The 16,405-nt window shown below is 28.9% G+C and overlaps 1 protein-coding gene across 1 annotated transcript in view; it reads right to left on the bottom strand.

The window, feature by feature from the left end:
* Positions 1 to 235: 235 nt before the first annotated feature.
* The window catches only part of LOC121114982 (uncharacterized), a 32,604-nt gene continuing 16,434 nt past the window's right edge, over positions 236 to 16,405 (bottom strand). Inside the window, exons 4-11 of the mRNA XM_040709119.2 lie at positions 12,093 to 12,397; positions 10,532 to 10,655; positions 8,376 to 8,503; positions 6,776 to 6,850; positions 2,611 to 2,658; positions 1,159 to 1,266; positions 693 to 767; positions 236 to 632 (exon numbers count right to left, since the gene is read on the bottom strand). Of these exons, the coding sequence (XP_040565053.1) occupies positions 592 to 632; positions 693 to 767; positions 1,159 to 1,266; positions 2,611 to 2,658; positions 6,776 to 6,850; positions 8,376 to 8,503; positions 10,532 to 10,655; positions 12,093 to 12,397 (904 nt within the window). The 3' untranslated portion in view covers positions 236 to 591. The remainder of the gene's footprint in view (positions 633 to 692; positions 768 to 1,158; positions 1,267 to 2,610; positions 2,659 to 6,775; positions 6,851 to 8,375; positions 8,504 to 10,531; positions 10,656 to 12,092; positions 12,398 to 16,405) is intronic.

Genomic DNA, 16,405 nt, shown 5'->3' with positions numbered 1-16,405 from the left:
TAGTCCTTCTTTTATAATAATTATTATAAGAAAAATATATATAAATATATAATCACCAAATCTCTTCCCCAATGTTGTAAAAAAATGAATATATAAGAAATAAACAAACATGAATTATGTTAGTGTGAATGTCCTCTTGGTGTTTCTTCGAAATAATCTCTCAGATAATTATTATCTATCCCCTTTCTTCACTTTTTTGCTTTATTGGTGTAATATGTAAATATTTTTTTTATGAAAAAAAAAACACTCCGAACCAACATCGTTTATTTATTTAATAATAATATTTCAAGAACCATTATAAAAAGTACCCCGAGATATTTCTATTATTCTGTCTTATTTATATATACATGCATAAACTATAAATACTACTACATACATATGAAACACACTAGAGAAAAATCCGTTGTTGTTTTTTGAGCCGTGTGTCAAACTTTGAAAAAATAGTAACACACAATATTTTTAAATGTAATGACGAAAATAAAAAAAAATGAATATTATTTCTACAAACAAAAATCCACATCCCTCTATAAATTATTTTTATTTCCGAAGGAAGCGTCCTCTATAGGTGACTTCTCATACTTTTCTCTTCTTTTACAAGTTGCACTCTATGCTTCGGTACTCTAGGCAAAGTCCTGTAAACATAATGATTATGGATTTTGATATATGTTATATTGTGTCTACATAAATACAACCTCGATTGGTTAGGGCCATGGCTACTGAAGCTGTTTCATCTGTCCGTATTCGTATTTCAAAGGGTTCCGTGCAGTCTACATATTAGATAGATTTGATAGTTATGAAAGATTCAATATAAGTAATAGGGTCGGATTTAGGAAGTTGAACACTGGGGGCTAGTGTCACTGGCCACGATCTTGAGGGGTGGTTGTGCTGAATAAATTTATACAACATACAAAAAAAAATGTAATAAAAATAGGCAAAGGGTAAACCTTCTTTTTACAAAAAAAAGAAAGATATTTTTCTTCTCTTAAAAAAAAATAAAATAAAACATTTTATAATAAATATTTCGAAAAAAATTTACAAAAAAGGGCCCAACATTTTATTTGATATAAAGTGAAAACCTTAATAAGAAATCAAATGTATCTTTGGTCAAGGTTCCACTCATGCTAAAAACGGCCCTGATAACTAATAATGAGAACAAACCACAGATCCGTGCATTTATTGCAAGTCCTAATGGTGAATCGTTGAAATTGGTACCACAGTAGCGATTGCTCAGAATTATATTGTTTCGTTTGCACTCTGAAGAGGATCCTGTTTATAAGGGTTGTTGGATGGATTAATTATTAGAATGATCATTTTTATTGAGTTATTAGCTTAATAGCTCAATTAGGTAATTTGCATCTGCAATTTTGCTAGTTCAGCGGGTACCTGTATATTTAAGACTAAGCATTTTCATGAGTGTTTTGCAAATTTTTTTAATAAAGATATATTTGGGCAAATAATGATAGGTTTATGTAACTTTATGGACAATTAGTCTCTCAAAAATAAAAGTTTGTATATTGTGGGACTCTTACTTCAACGAATTATTGTTTCTTTGTTTTTACCCTTTGCCATAGTATTCATCGTATTGAGCGTTGAATACTGAAACCTTTAATCTACTATAGCTTTTCTATGCTAAACTGCCAATCAAAGTCCCTTTGTCGTCCATACGTATTTCTTTCACTATGACCGAAAGTAATTATAAATAGTAAGTTGTATGTGAGTGATGTACATAGACACCGGAACAGGTGATGGAAAGAAAATAACAATATAAAATTAAATGATAATGTTGTCATCAATTTATGACGTCATTTTTATAAGATTGCCCCACATTTAAATTGATTCAAGTACACCTAGTAATGATTGAGAGCGCAAAAATCAATCAGTTTATAATTATGTAGAACGTAATCCTAAGTATTTCTTGTAGAATTTGTAAGACAGATGATGACGTTACAAAAACTTTGAACCATCTCGTTCTCTCATTCATTACTTTAAATAAGTACTATTACAAAAAGGGAAAGACTTGAAATTACTTGTCCTTAGTGACAGACACTTGCATTAAAACGAGCACTCGCCAATAAATAGAAACCCGAATACTTTTTTTTAAATTTTAAGATCCGACTAGTAAATACCTACTGGCTATCCATTTTTGCGGGTATTTTTATTTTCATGTTCTAGGTAAGTGTATTACTTGGGCCTATCCCTAATACTTGGCATGATACATATGAACGCGTTGTTCCAACGTGTTGAAAAATAAATATTAAAATAGATGTTATATCATATGTCGGACATTTATGTCCCAAAAAGAGGGTTAATATCATGTAATTTAAGGGGGTTGAGGTAATTTTTGTTGTCAATGCCAATGGAAAAAATGGGGAATCGTAAAAGAAACAAATTGAGTAGGACTGAAGTTTTTTGTTGGCTACGCCAATAAGAATCCATACTGAGTCAATGTTTTACTCATTAATAATATAAAAAAATAATACTAAAGATGAATCGATCTTCATTTATAATGTTTAGACAGATTCTCTTAGTAATATTGGCCAATAACCAAATAAGTAAGTACACTCATGTGGATGCGTGCCTTTAAACATTCGTATAAATTAGTCTTCATACCTTCTATGGTAATGAAATCCTCATTACAGGTGTTGTCCGTTTTCGATGCTGTAAAAGAAATAAATCTATGTTATAAGCATGGAAAAGGAGTTGTTGTAATATATCATTTTAATTAGTGGGCATTCCACGTATGTAGGTAGAAGAAGGAAAATAAGTAGTACCCAGTAAATAGGTAAATGATTGCACCTGACTTACTTAAATGGACAAAATGACAAACAAAGCTAAGAGCCAATTGAACTTTGGTAGAAGCAAAGCTTTGAAAGTTACTGAAAACTGTCCAAGTATTTCTTTATTTTTACGCTAATAAGGGATGTCGATTATAATCGAATGAAAACGAAAATTCATAAATTTTTAATTAATATTTATTAAGAACTTCACGATCTATTAAATATTGAATAAAAAAACAGATAAACAAACAGTTTTTTCTTTTCTGATCACTAAACTTTTTCAATACAAAAATCACATTTTTATTAATAACAAACTATACAACTTCCCCTATAAATGAATATACAAGATGAATTCTTTGAGGAGAAAAACCAATTGCATATAAGAGATTTGATAAAGGAACGTAACCTGTGGTATCACAGAAAGTGATATCTTGCATAGGAAAAAGGATACTAGTACCACAAGGAATCTACTGACCCTCAGACGCGTTTTGCCACTTTGTTTTTAAAGCTTTAATGTAGAAGTATTCATTGAATGAAGAAGAAGAGATAATATTTCATCGGAACTCTTCGTCCTACACAGTTCACACCCATTAAATGAATATAAATAATCTTTAAAGGCACAGTTTTTTTTTAATACCTTCGACCTATTTTGTGAGTATGTATGTGTGAGTGAGTAAGTGAGCTAGATTAAAATGCATTATTGAGTGGTTATATCTCTATTTAAGGACTCGATAACAACTAAATGTATTAATCATTTTCTACATTTAGTAGCAAAAATGCGAGGAAGAAGCATAAAATAAATCATAATTTGTTAGTGTTCTAACTCCATAATTCCCACTCGATTAATGAGTGGTCATAATTTTCTGATTCCTTTAACTTGAAAATCTATGTCTATTTTTATAAGTATGAAATTTCCTTTTTTTTTTTTTTGATAATCAATCGAATACCTTTTTTATTTTTAACGTTTCTTTAACTGGTCAGATAGAGTTGCACTTATGAAATATATGTACGCTGATAATAAAACACAGTGTAAACTCATGTATAACTTATTGAAATATCCAAAGGTAAACAATATTTTTCTTTCTGCTGTTTTTATAAGTTGACTCTTGTAAAATTTCAAGAAGCTGACTCTACACATTGTAAACTCAAAAGGATATTACAAACGATTTTTATTTTTAAATAAATTGACATGTATCACCTTTGTTTCGAATTTCATACTTTGTCATTGATTCTTATATTGATAAAATTTTCAATATAATAGTTTTTGACAGTTAGTAATAAAATAAATACAGAAGGCTTGCCACTTTATGATTGTCTGAAATAAATCTTTCCTTCGAGGTTGCGAGTATAAAAAAAAGCTAAACTTAAAAATATGAAATTTGTTTATGGGTAGAAAACCCTCGAAAATTAACATAATAAACCTGACATTTTTAAGAATTTTTGAAAGGAGAGCAGCTCAGCTCTGTTGATGTTTTATTAGATAGGCTACACGTAATAATGAAAAGGTAAGACACTTATTTAAAACCGTCTTTAGCAAGGAAATAAGTAGGAATTAACTCTGTGTCCAAAAGGATGTACTCTTAAAACTCCCTAACAAATTTTTTATCTTTCAGAAGCACACGAACTTTATCCTTAAGATGTTCCCTTCCCAAAAATTAAGGTATAACGAAAACAACTTTAAAAAATAAAGAAACACTGATCATGTTGCAACTACAAAAGTTTTGCCTGCGTCTAAGATCCCATTTTTTGCAATTCATATAATGAAAAAGAGAGATTCATGAAATATTCTGAAACGAATGAACCCTTATTTCATACAAACATAAGATATATACGTATAATAAGATACACCACGCAAATTAATGGTCAAGAATGAGTTTGCAAATTGCCACCCACAGTCCCTCCTTAGTCGTTGATGTTGCTTTTTTGATTACATCATTACCATTATTTGCTAACAATAGATTTTTAGGGCTTTTAGACTCGTATAGGTTCACAAACTACACAGAACTGTGATTCATTCCAACAATGTTAGTTTACATACATTAGTTTACTCGTAGGTATGTATGTATTTTATGTAGCCCTGTATGTAGAGTTGATGAAAATATGAACTGAAATGCGTACTATATTTTTTTTAGTAACACTGAATTATAAGTTGGACTTTTATTAGAATTGAGGATCGACAACAAAGTAACTCCAGATTTTTTCTTGGTATATTTGGAATGCTCATTTCCTTATTATCATAGATGCTCGCAAGCTATAATCCTCTTTTCCAAAACATTTTATAAATTGTCATGGTTATCATGTCATTTTCCGGTATGTTTCTTTGTTAAAACACCGGCTTGTCATATTTTTTAAAACTCAAAACATATTTCAACGACTATATGAAGTAATAATTAAAATTCTATAAATAATAGGCTTAACTCATACAGATTATTTGGAAGGGGAAAAAATGTATAATCAATTAATCGGCTGATTTTGATTTTCATCATCATAATTAAGCCTTTAAAAAAATTACTCTCAACATTTCAAAAATGATCACTCAAGTCCCAGCATAATTATTACTGTTGCTGCAGTCGATATCGTTATAAATAAATAACTTTTTTGATTCAAAATAACTGACTGACAATTTTATATTCTGATGTTTATAATATATATAAATTCTTTGTATTTATACAATAAAATTAGATAATAATAATCCATGGTCACTAGTACGAAACTTGCATTTTCTCTACATATTAATTCATTGCTTATATATTTACAATTGCCTCAATTAAGTTTTTTAACCTACAAATTTAGCAGCTTGCTTCAATTCAAGATTCCAAAACTCATGTATGAAATATTATGAAAAATATTTTTTCCTTGATATATTGGTCGAGTCCTATAAAGTGTCGAAATCCTGGATCAGTTTTATCCAAGTCAATTTAATCACTTAATCTATAAATAAGGTGGAACCCACTAAAGTAGTAATTCATTTAGAATATTACTAGAGCTATAAAACTAATTTTATAATATTTCTTGATGCAAATATTGATTTATTTATCAATAATAATTGTCAATTAGAAAAAGTCACAGAATCAAATCTATAAAATCACACAAAGGAATAAAGGGAAACTTTTATTTGAAGGTTCTTTTACACTTTACCAATAAAACATGATTGATGTTATTTGTATGTACATGTGTTGTGACAATTTTAGTCTATTTGAGACGCCATGAAAGCTAAGCCACACTCCTCCAAAATATTCTTCAAATTGTCAGGGTTAACATGTTGGCTATTGATTTCTTTTTTTATTTTACATATGAAACATGCTTGGATTTAAAACATAACCTCCTTATAACTAGTGTTTGAGAGAGAAGAACAGATTAGTTTCAGAATTGTGATGACGTTTTATTATATTAATTGCAAAGAGCTATGAAAATAAGGAAATAAACACAAATCCCACTTCATATCTTGCAAAGATATGAGCAGGAATTACTCTGAGATCGGTCATCAATTCTCTTCTGAGTCAAGTGAGGACTTACACGTCAGATTAGAATGATAAACTGTAAATATTTTTGGAATGGAAAATTACCTTAGTAACCCTGACAATTTGAACTTTTTTAGGGAGATATCAGTTTTGCTTACATGATGTTTTATGGGAGAAGCTGCTAGCAACTACGATTATAAGAAAATTAAATAAACACAAGTTCCATTACCTATGAATCAGTAACAAAAGAAAGAATTACTTCGTTGTCGATCCTCAATTCGACATTGGGTCCAATAGGGACTTACTTTCATAAATTCCTAACAAATCCTCCGTCTTTCATGAGCAGCTCATGTATATTTTACTTAAAATGTTCCCTCCTCAAGAATAATGAAAATAACATGGGAAAATTAAAAAAAAAAATACAGTGAGAGTTGACAACTACAAAAAACAAAAAAAGAAAAAGAAAAAAACACAGACATTTTAGATCAAATTCTTCACAACTTCAAATCATATTTACTGGTGTAATATATACATTACCTGCATTTGGAGATATTCCTAGGGTAAAAGCTTCTTTTTCGTCTTCACATACTCTATACTCTATGCAACAAGTATCTATAAGAAAATAAATAATATGATTATGCAAATGCAGAAATCGAAAGTGCTTCCTTCATTTGCATTCAAAGTGAAAGCAAGCCTAATAAAAATACAAAACAAACAAACAAACTCATTCGACTTCATTTGAACGTCTTTTATAAAAAAAAATATTATGCAAATTAGAGCCCCTACTTAAATCAATAAACTTTAGTTATAATTTTAGGTAATTGTAAAAATATATGTAAAGATTCATACTTCTTATGATTCTTTAAGACCGGATACTTGATTAAAAAATACATATTCCTTACTTCCTTTATTAATTTTGTTATATGTTCTCTTCAGCAAATATTTTGCTACTTCATGTTTACCTTAAATAAAAACATGTTCTTAAGCGACATTAAGGAAAGACGCGACAAACATATAAATAGAGAAAAAATCATTGCCTTAATTCTGATAGGTATAAAGTTGTCTACTGCACAATGTTCATAATTTGACTTATGTCATAGTTGTGGATGTCACTTTTGTAGAGAAACATGACCTTCGAAGTGCTTTTTAAAATAAACAAGTTTGGTGGTTTTTCCCCCTTCAATTATTTTAATTAATTTTCATAAGTTGACGCTAGTAGGATTTAAAAGAGCTGACTCTACGAACTGTGAAATCAAAAATGGTATAACAAAGATTATTTTAAGTCAATGAAGAACTTCTATTTAATGTATATTGTATATAATATCCATAGATAAAGTGATACTTATTTCTCTCAGATAATATCGAAATAATAAATCCATATATAATTTTGAAAAGTTTTGTAATAAGAAAAATACAAGAGGATAGCTACCAAATGTTTATTTTCCAAAACTTTTTCCTATCTCTTTTGTCAGTTGTTACTAGACGCGTCAGTTTAATTATCCTCTACAAAAGTCCCATCCTTAGTCATATTTTGATCAAGGATGTGTGAATGAGTGTACATGATTTACATACATATTATTTGAACAGTCTTGTTACCTCTTTCCTTAAAGTCTTATATGTTAAGTGGCGAAACAGAGACCACATGATCAGTATTTCTAGAAAACTGAGTTATTTGCGTAAGTTTCTTTATTTGTTAAGAGTATTAAATATAATTAACTACGCAGCCTCCACAATTTCAGCTTTTTAAATATAACTAACAAGTTTGTTTAATAAAAAAATATGCGTATTATCATATAATTAATATCTTATTTCATTAAAAAAAAAATTGTCAAGAGATTTTACATTGGTGCAAAGAGCAATAAAGACTCGGGCGCACACCATCTGATAAAGAAAGTAGAACTTCTTTCATTTGATGGTAAAAGGAAGAAGAAGAAAATAAAAAAAAATCACATTGTAACCTTAGAGAGCAAAAAAATGAGGTTTTTCAAGAAAATAAAAAGTAACGAAATATTGGTAAGGATTGGCTTTACAAAGACCAGATTATAAAATGTCCGTCTTTCACCGAGTCTTAGGACAAATAAATATGTACTACACAAAGATGAAAATGATCACAATTGGTTTTCAATAAGGCACTTACTCAAATTTCTTCTAAAACAAATAGCATATTTCTGCGAAGCCAAATGTGAACTACCCATAGCATTGAAATTAAAGGTATTTATTCTCCCTGTGGACTCAAAATAGTATTGAAGACATCCTGGACGTGCTCTAATAGAAAGGAGTAAAGTATTAAACATTTAAAATATTTGTATAAAGTAAAAAAAAAACACATTAAATTACGACCTTTAATAATATGTGGTAGATAAAATATTATTAATGATTCAAATACTATAAAAAATCAATTTGTAGTACCTATAATTATATTATTATCGAGTCGATAAATAAAAATACTTTTAATAGCACATTCACCGTGTTAAAGATATATATTTTTTATATGTATACATATGTATATAATTACTCCCCAGCATCTATTAAATATAATTGTTATTATTTGTTGTACTAGTAGTGAGGAAATGTCCATTTTATGTTCAAGTTTTCTCAAGCATCAATAAAACATACATTTTTATCGATTTTCTAATTATATTTACAAAATACATATTTTTTTATGGAAAAATATATTTAATTTTATATATGAATATTCAATAAATCTACTAATTTTAAGTATAAACTAGAGTAAGATGTATTTTTTTAAAGACAATAAGACCTGTGTCTACAGAGGAGGGGGGGTGAAGATGAGGTGAAGAGAGTGGGCATACTTTTCACCACCCAAAGTTCTCAAAATTGTATTTGTACCATTCTTCTACTTCTTTTGCAGTATAGTCTTAGGCTCCATCCCACTGTCGCAATATACATATGAGTTGGGTAACCAAATCTCGTCAAACAATACTCATAACTTTTATACAATTATATTCATAGAGGGTTTAATTCTGGATTACACTGCATGGTAACTACTAACCATATTACCGAACATGGACAAAATAATAGTATAAATAAGAGTCAACTAATGGCTAAATAATGCTTGCATATAAACATATTAGCTGTTAAAACACTATACAAACATGCTAGCTCGTAGTCAACATTGTTTTGCATTCAACTTGGATATAGCTTGCTATATCCCAACAAAATATTTGTTGGAGTCAGATTCTTCCCCTTTTTTTTTTAACGTTGCATTTTCACAACAAATAATTTCGTTATTATACGGCTTTTATGTTTTATAAATTGTATCAAAATTAGGGTTCAACCCATAATGTTAATTTCAAACTGATTTCGATTATTTAAAGATTAAGAACATTTACACACAAATAGGTCTCATAGTAAGAAACTATGACCGTATTTGGAATCAACAGCTCAAATTCTATTAAATTCAAGTTTATTTGAGTTTTTAGTAAATTATTGCTGTTATTAAGTATATAGTTATGTAATGAAAGAAAAAAATTAATTCAAACAATTGTTTAATGAGTGTTTCAATAACAATTACTCAAAAATTCAATTACTATAACATGCTTTTATTAATTGTTATTCTAATGACATGAAATAAATTGATATACAAAATAAATTTTTTGATTATGATTCTATTCCCTTTTTCATTTTATACTTTTTTCACAAACTAATGACGAAAAAGGTAAAACAAAATAGAATACATATTCCAATGTTTCATGTATATAATATTTCTTGGATAATGCAATCAAAGTGAATTTTAGAGTTTTAAATCAATTTCATTGTGAACGAGCATACCAAAATCAGTCTAATGAAGAGGAATTGAGATATTCCTCTTCATGTATTTGTATGTCAATAGCATGAGCTAGGCTACTTTTACTTGTCATTCCTTCATTAGATTAAATATTCTTGATGCAGGCGGCAGTATTATAATTCGCCAAATCAGCCCATTAAAGGATTCTGGATGAAGAGGTGAAGTATGAAAATATATTGAGGATGCAACTAGTTACTTGTGTCCATACAATTACAAATACTTACATGCATATTTGCAAAATGACAAATCATGCATTTTTTTACATGACTCATATGATTTTGTCTGTCCATTGATATTCTCATCTCATCTAGCTACTACTCATCATCAAAATGCCTCTTTTCCTGATTGATAACAATGCCTACATACTTTATAGTCTCATTTACGTGAGTGAGGCAATTAATGTACCAATGTATCTGCTAACAGATACAATAATATATCACCAAGTTGTTCCTTGAATATTTTATTAGCGTTGATGATGTATTTACCTTCCAGGATTATTGCACTCAATTTCTGAGGATAAAATTCTCCATCTCCGTTGTCCCATCCCCTTGAATTGAAACTTTAACTCAATTCCTGACTTGAGAGCATTATCATTGACATCTAAGTAGACTATGGGAAAGAAAATATGTATAAGTAGATCTTATTAATAATAAAATGAATTAAACATAGTTTTCACTTTTTTTTATAGCATATTCATTTTAAAATTTACCCAGAAAATAATTGCTCATAATTTTGATATTCGTAGTTGTCTTATATTTTAAATCAGCCTTTCTATTTCATAATTAGTTTACTCAAACTGGCTAAACACTTTAGACTTCTCTGTATATTTTCTTATTATCATACTATTGTCCATCTTGTTCATTGAAAATTTATATATATTATTCTATATCTATTTTTTTTTTTATTTCTTCTCAGGTACTCGGGAAAATATTAAAAATTATTCACTGGTTTGTCTCATTTAGTTCACAATTTAGTCAAAGAAATTGTATTTTAATAGCCTAGGCTGATAAATTAAGTACCGAAGAATAATATATACAAATAAGGAATGACCACGAAACCCCTTTATAAGTTAATAATTTATTTTTTTATTCAAAAATATATTCATAGGTACTTCAATATTTCTAAATAAAAGTTAAATTTGAAAACTTTACATTTAATCAAATTTGTGGGTTTTATTTGAAAGGTAAACAAATATTAAATTCAAGGCTATTGTAAATATGACGTTCATATTTGCTGGGTATTAAAATCTGAATAAAACATTTTTCTAGAAAAATGAATGATTTTTTAATTGATACATATACATTGATTTGTAATATCTTATAAGAAAAAGTTTTTTTTAAATTAATCATAATAATACTTAAGTTGTTTGGGGTTAAATGGGCCTCAGAAAGTTTCCCCTTTAGGATTTGAATGGAAATTAACATAGGGTTAAGATGACTGAAAAAGTTGATTTTATCCTTAACAATGCAGAATAAATTGAAACAAATTAACTGTTAATATCAATTTTTTAAGATAATTTACATAATTTAGTAGGTTGGATGCAAAAAGAAAAACTTATATACATCTAAAATAATATTTCAATTTGAGTTTCGTTATAGGTGCTTCTGAAAAATTGATTATTTTTACCCAATCTTTGTCATGACTTCTTGATTTTTTTAATATGTAACTAAAAATTATTGTTACATTTAAAATAAACTTGCAACAAAACATGGAATAAGTCATAACACTACTTTTTGCACTTCATTTCAGATATTGAAATGCAAAAATTTGAAATCCTGAGTAGAAATGTTATTTAAATAAAGAATATTTGAATAATGTTATTTCTATATTTAAAACATTAGAATTTGAATATAATATTTGGAAGAAAAAAATGCAATTCTCCAAAATTAGTCACCTCAACAATAAAAAGGAGTAGAAATTAATCTAAAAAACTTAAAAGTTTACGATATTCCATTTTATCATTTTAAAAATTTAATTAAAGATCTCTAGTCCTAGAATATATTTCCTCATTTCTGTCTGAATTAATATTGCTATGAAATGGCCTACTATGTGCTCCAGTGTTAAGACCACATATAACAGGTACGGAACCCAAAGTCCCTTGAATGACAAAGGTATCCAATGAGCAGGCTCCTCCATTCAGCTCATTCCTTCCAGGAGGACCACGGACCTCAAATCGATCAAAATCCAATCTTAACGAGCAAATGTTCTTCATTTCCGCTTGTATTCTATAGTCACATTGAGTGAGGGATGACTTAATCATTGAAGGATAGTCTGGAGAAGTAATGTAAGTCATATTACGAAGTACTTTTGAGCCACAAGTTTGGGTTTCAAATACGCAGCACGTACCAAATCTAGTTTTGAATAATAATTTTAATTATAATATATTTATGTAACATGAGTTTATAAAATTAATCTTTTTTGTAATGTTAATTATACTTTTAAATGTACATACATTCATTTCTATTCATGAAGAAATATGTAATTACAGGTCAACTTCATTATGCTAATTTTTAGTTTTTTAAAACTTTTTTTTCTGACTTAATGAATTGAGAAGTATTTATATAAATAATCGCCGAAGAAAAATATGACTTTTTTTCCTTCTTATTTCTCTCTTTAGTATTAGTGGTACAGTAAATTTTCAAGGTTTATTACTAGTGTTGAAATTCGGCACAATATCGATTTTTTTCGGTTCGGTCTTTAGTGATCTTTCTAGAAATTCATACTGTGGACAAATTTGTTTTTTTATAATTCCAGATCGATTTACTAATGCATACTAATGAAAATCGTGTGTATTTGGGGCACATTAAAAAAATTAAACTGAAAATCAACATGTTAAACCCTGACAATTTGAAAAATGTTTTGGAAGAGACCAGCTTAACTGTCATAAAATTTAATTAGATCAGCTACAATCAGCTGTGACGAAGGAGGAGGGAGAAAAGGAAATAAACAAAGATTTTGGCCAGAATTACTTTGATGTCGACCATTCATTCTACTCTGCGTCCAACAAGAGCTTAGAATTTTAACTCCACAACAAATCCTCAATGTAACTTTGTGTCTCTTATGAGCATAAATAAATGCTTTACATGGCTTGAATTTATTAAATGTAGTAGCAAAGGAATTTCATTAACAAGGAATTAAATAATAATGTCAACAATTTAGGAAAAGAAAACTCCTTCTTCAATTAACTTTCCAAAAATACGTGCATGCTAAAAAATACAATGGATTTTCAACACTACTAATGCATATAAAACGGTCATATACTAAATTTGTACTGGAACGGGTACTTGCAGCATCATTACTTTAGAATATTATTGGGGCACGGATGACGAGAATCCCCTTAACAAAATGGGAAAATGAGAATGAAAATACTCCATTCGTACAAACATATTAATGAAACAAACTCCCACCCCCTAAATCTCCTATATAAAACAAGCAAGCATGAAAATGATTAAAGTAAAATTTAAAAAGTTTTCAAACTTCTAAAACAGCATTCTATCTTCCTAATTCAAAAATCCTACAAACACACAAGCATTTTTAGTCAAAAAGCGTATCGATAAGTATCTACATACGGATACTAATTTTGGTACTGGAACATATGCTAAAATATTGGTATCGTGTCAACACTACCACGAATCGAAATTCAAAACATAGATCCTAAATTTTATTTTCCGATAAAAGACCGTCCATAAAATTTAACTTCTAATATAAAACGAATGAGTGGGAACCGGATCAAGACCGACTTCCTTATTCCGCAAATTGTACTATGGGACTGATGCAGACTTGTGTTGTTTTTATATAATCTTACTCTAGTGCATTTAAATGCTTTTTAAATATTACTTTACTAATTGTATTGAAACTGGTAATTGTAGTGAAACTGGCCTAGTAATAACGTAGCCCCCATAACATATTTGTAAAACTAGAATGAAATCCATCTTCAGACAGTTTTAATCATGTTTTGGAACATTTTTAATGAAAAAGTATAGCAATACCGATATGAATTTTGGTATCATAACCTGTATGAAAATATTAGTATTGTGACAACACCATCACAGACCGAATTTTTTTTTCGGTCCGATATTTCAATTCCTACAGAAAACATAATCATAGTTCCTAAATTTTGAATAAATAAAAATGGCTTCGGACCGAATCAAGAACAATATAGATTTTTGTATCTATGAATATAAAAAATGATGGCGTCGACGAATATTTCTTGCGTGGCCATTACAAAGTGAAATGAACCAATTTAAAAAAATATTTGGTTTGACTATTCTAGATGAATTAAAAACAAAATTAAATCTAAGAAACGGTATAAAATGTATTATAATAAAATGTTAGAAAACTTGACAAAATTAACATTGATCAAGATTATTTTATTTTGTAGACCGAATTTTACTACAAGACCGGTTCAGACCGAAGTTGGACCGAATAAGTTAAAGCTAAGGGCCTCAGACTAAAATCCAACCTTACTACATATTATATACATTAGTATTATTTTAAAAGCGTTTGTACTTATTCATATACATATGTATTAAGTACCTAAGCCTCTGTGATATTAATACACACATAGGCATACTTTTTTTTAATGAGGTACATGCATAAATATATAATATGTACATATATTACATGTTACAAATGTTTAAATTAATTAATATTTATAAAGTAGTTGAAAGTGAGAATTACTAACTATTACACAGTCAAGATTTTTTTACTTGACTATGAATGCTGGAGAGGGAACAATTACAAATATTATGAATAAACATATGTATATACACAGGGTGCAACAGTTGTCTTAGAACGCAATTTAAAACAAATGACTCACACTGTACATAGAATGAGTTGGATATAAAATGTACTTATCTAGAAAAAACACGGCGTTTTACAACTAACATAAAAATGTACCAATTCTTTATGGAATTTTAATGCAATCATTGTTGGGAATTGTTCACAGCTCAACTAGAGCCTATTCAAATTCAACTAATCAACCACCCATAATGGGGAGAAGAAGCAGATTAGTCGACTACTAACAATAAAACGCTATGTAAAATTTTTAAGTTACTCAACTAAAATAGAATATTATTTAAAAATAGTCACACATTTCTAAGGAATTTTTGAATAGTTTAACTGACTTTGGTGTGTTTTTTTTCTTTATATTTTCTGAAAATAGGCTCCGAGATACAATATGAATAAAGTCGTTAAACTATATCAACTCCTTGTTTACTGACACCAAGATTTGTCTTAGAAACGTCTACTCTCAGCGAAAATGAGGATGAACTCCAATTTTTCTTTAAAACAAGTCATGAATATGATAAGTTTTTGTTTATCCTGACCTTGGACAGCTGGATTTGAACCTACTTTCTTTGTTTCTTTGATATTATTGAGGTCTCTTAATGATTTTGCATTGTCTATCGTATGTATATTGCCTCGTGTCAGAGGGAATCATATGATGATTACTTTACATATTCCCCGTTTGAGTACTTGGTTGTTGGTGTGATAAGGTCAATTAATTGAAGAAAAAAAACGTAATTTTGACTTCTAAAAATTTATCAGAGATGAAATAAGTATTTCTAAAACATATGTTGCACCCTGTTCATATGAAAAAATATGAATATGTAGAGTAATGAAGTATGTTTGTAAGGATGCTGCTCACTTTATTATACAATTCCATGCTTTTTTCCCATACCACCATCAAATAACACATACATACAGTGTAGGTATGAAAAAGCAAAATGTATTAATCATTATTGACAAATGAATCATTTTTCTATAGCGCTTCTTATTGACTCAGTTGTCACAATTGTTAGCGTGTATGTAATAGGATTTTTCTCTCGGAATCCTGTATTCCCGGAATTTTAGACCTACAAAAATTTCGGGGAAACCCCCAATAAAATTATTTCATAATTTAATAATACAATCAAACATGGGCGTCTAAAAGCCACCTGTTTTAAACATGTCACCCAACCCCACTGCCATATCCAATGTCCATATTCATATTTTTTTAAATTGATACCTGGTTTAAGACACTTATTCGTTTCCTGGACCTGACCTCTTAATGCAGGTTTCATAGTATAGCATTCATTAATAAGGTTCCATATCTGCACAACAGTTCTGTTTCATGAATTTTTCAAGCAGTATGACATTTGAAAATTAACAAATCTCATATTTTATAAAAAGAGTTACATGGACTCAAGTGTGATGTACAAGGTGACTTTTAACCCTGAAGCCGGGTAATGTACTTCACAATTAATCAACTCTCAGGACTATCAAAAATTAGCTCTATCAACACTTACTACTTCATTTTTTTTTTTTTTTGGGTTACAAAATTCCAAAAATTCGGCATTCACTTACAGGATCCTTCCATT

This window comes from Lepeophtheirus salmonis, chromosome 3 (genome assembly GCF_016086655.4).
Source record: "Lepeophtheirus salmonis chromosome 3, UVic_Lsal_1.4, whole genome shotgun sequence".
Taxonomy (NCBI): Eukaryota; Metazoa; Arthropoda; class Copepoda; order Siphonostomatoida; family Caligidae; genus Lepeophtheirus; species Lepeophtheirus salmonis.
Note: the sequence above shows the minus strand (reverse complement) of the source record. Positions and strands in the feature narration are given on the sequence as shown.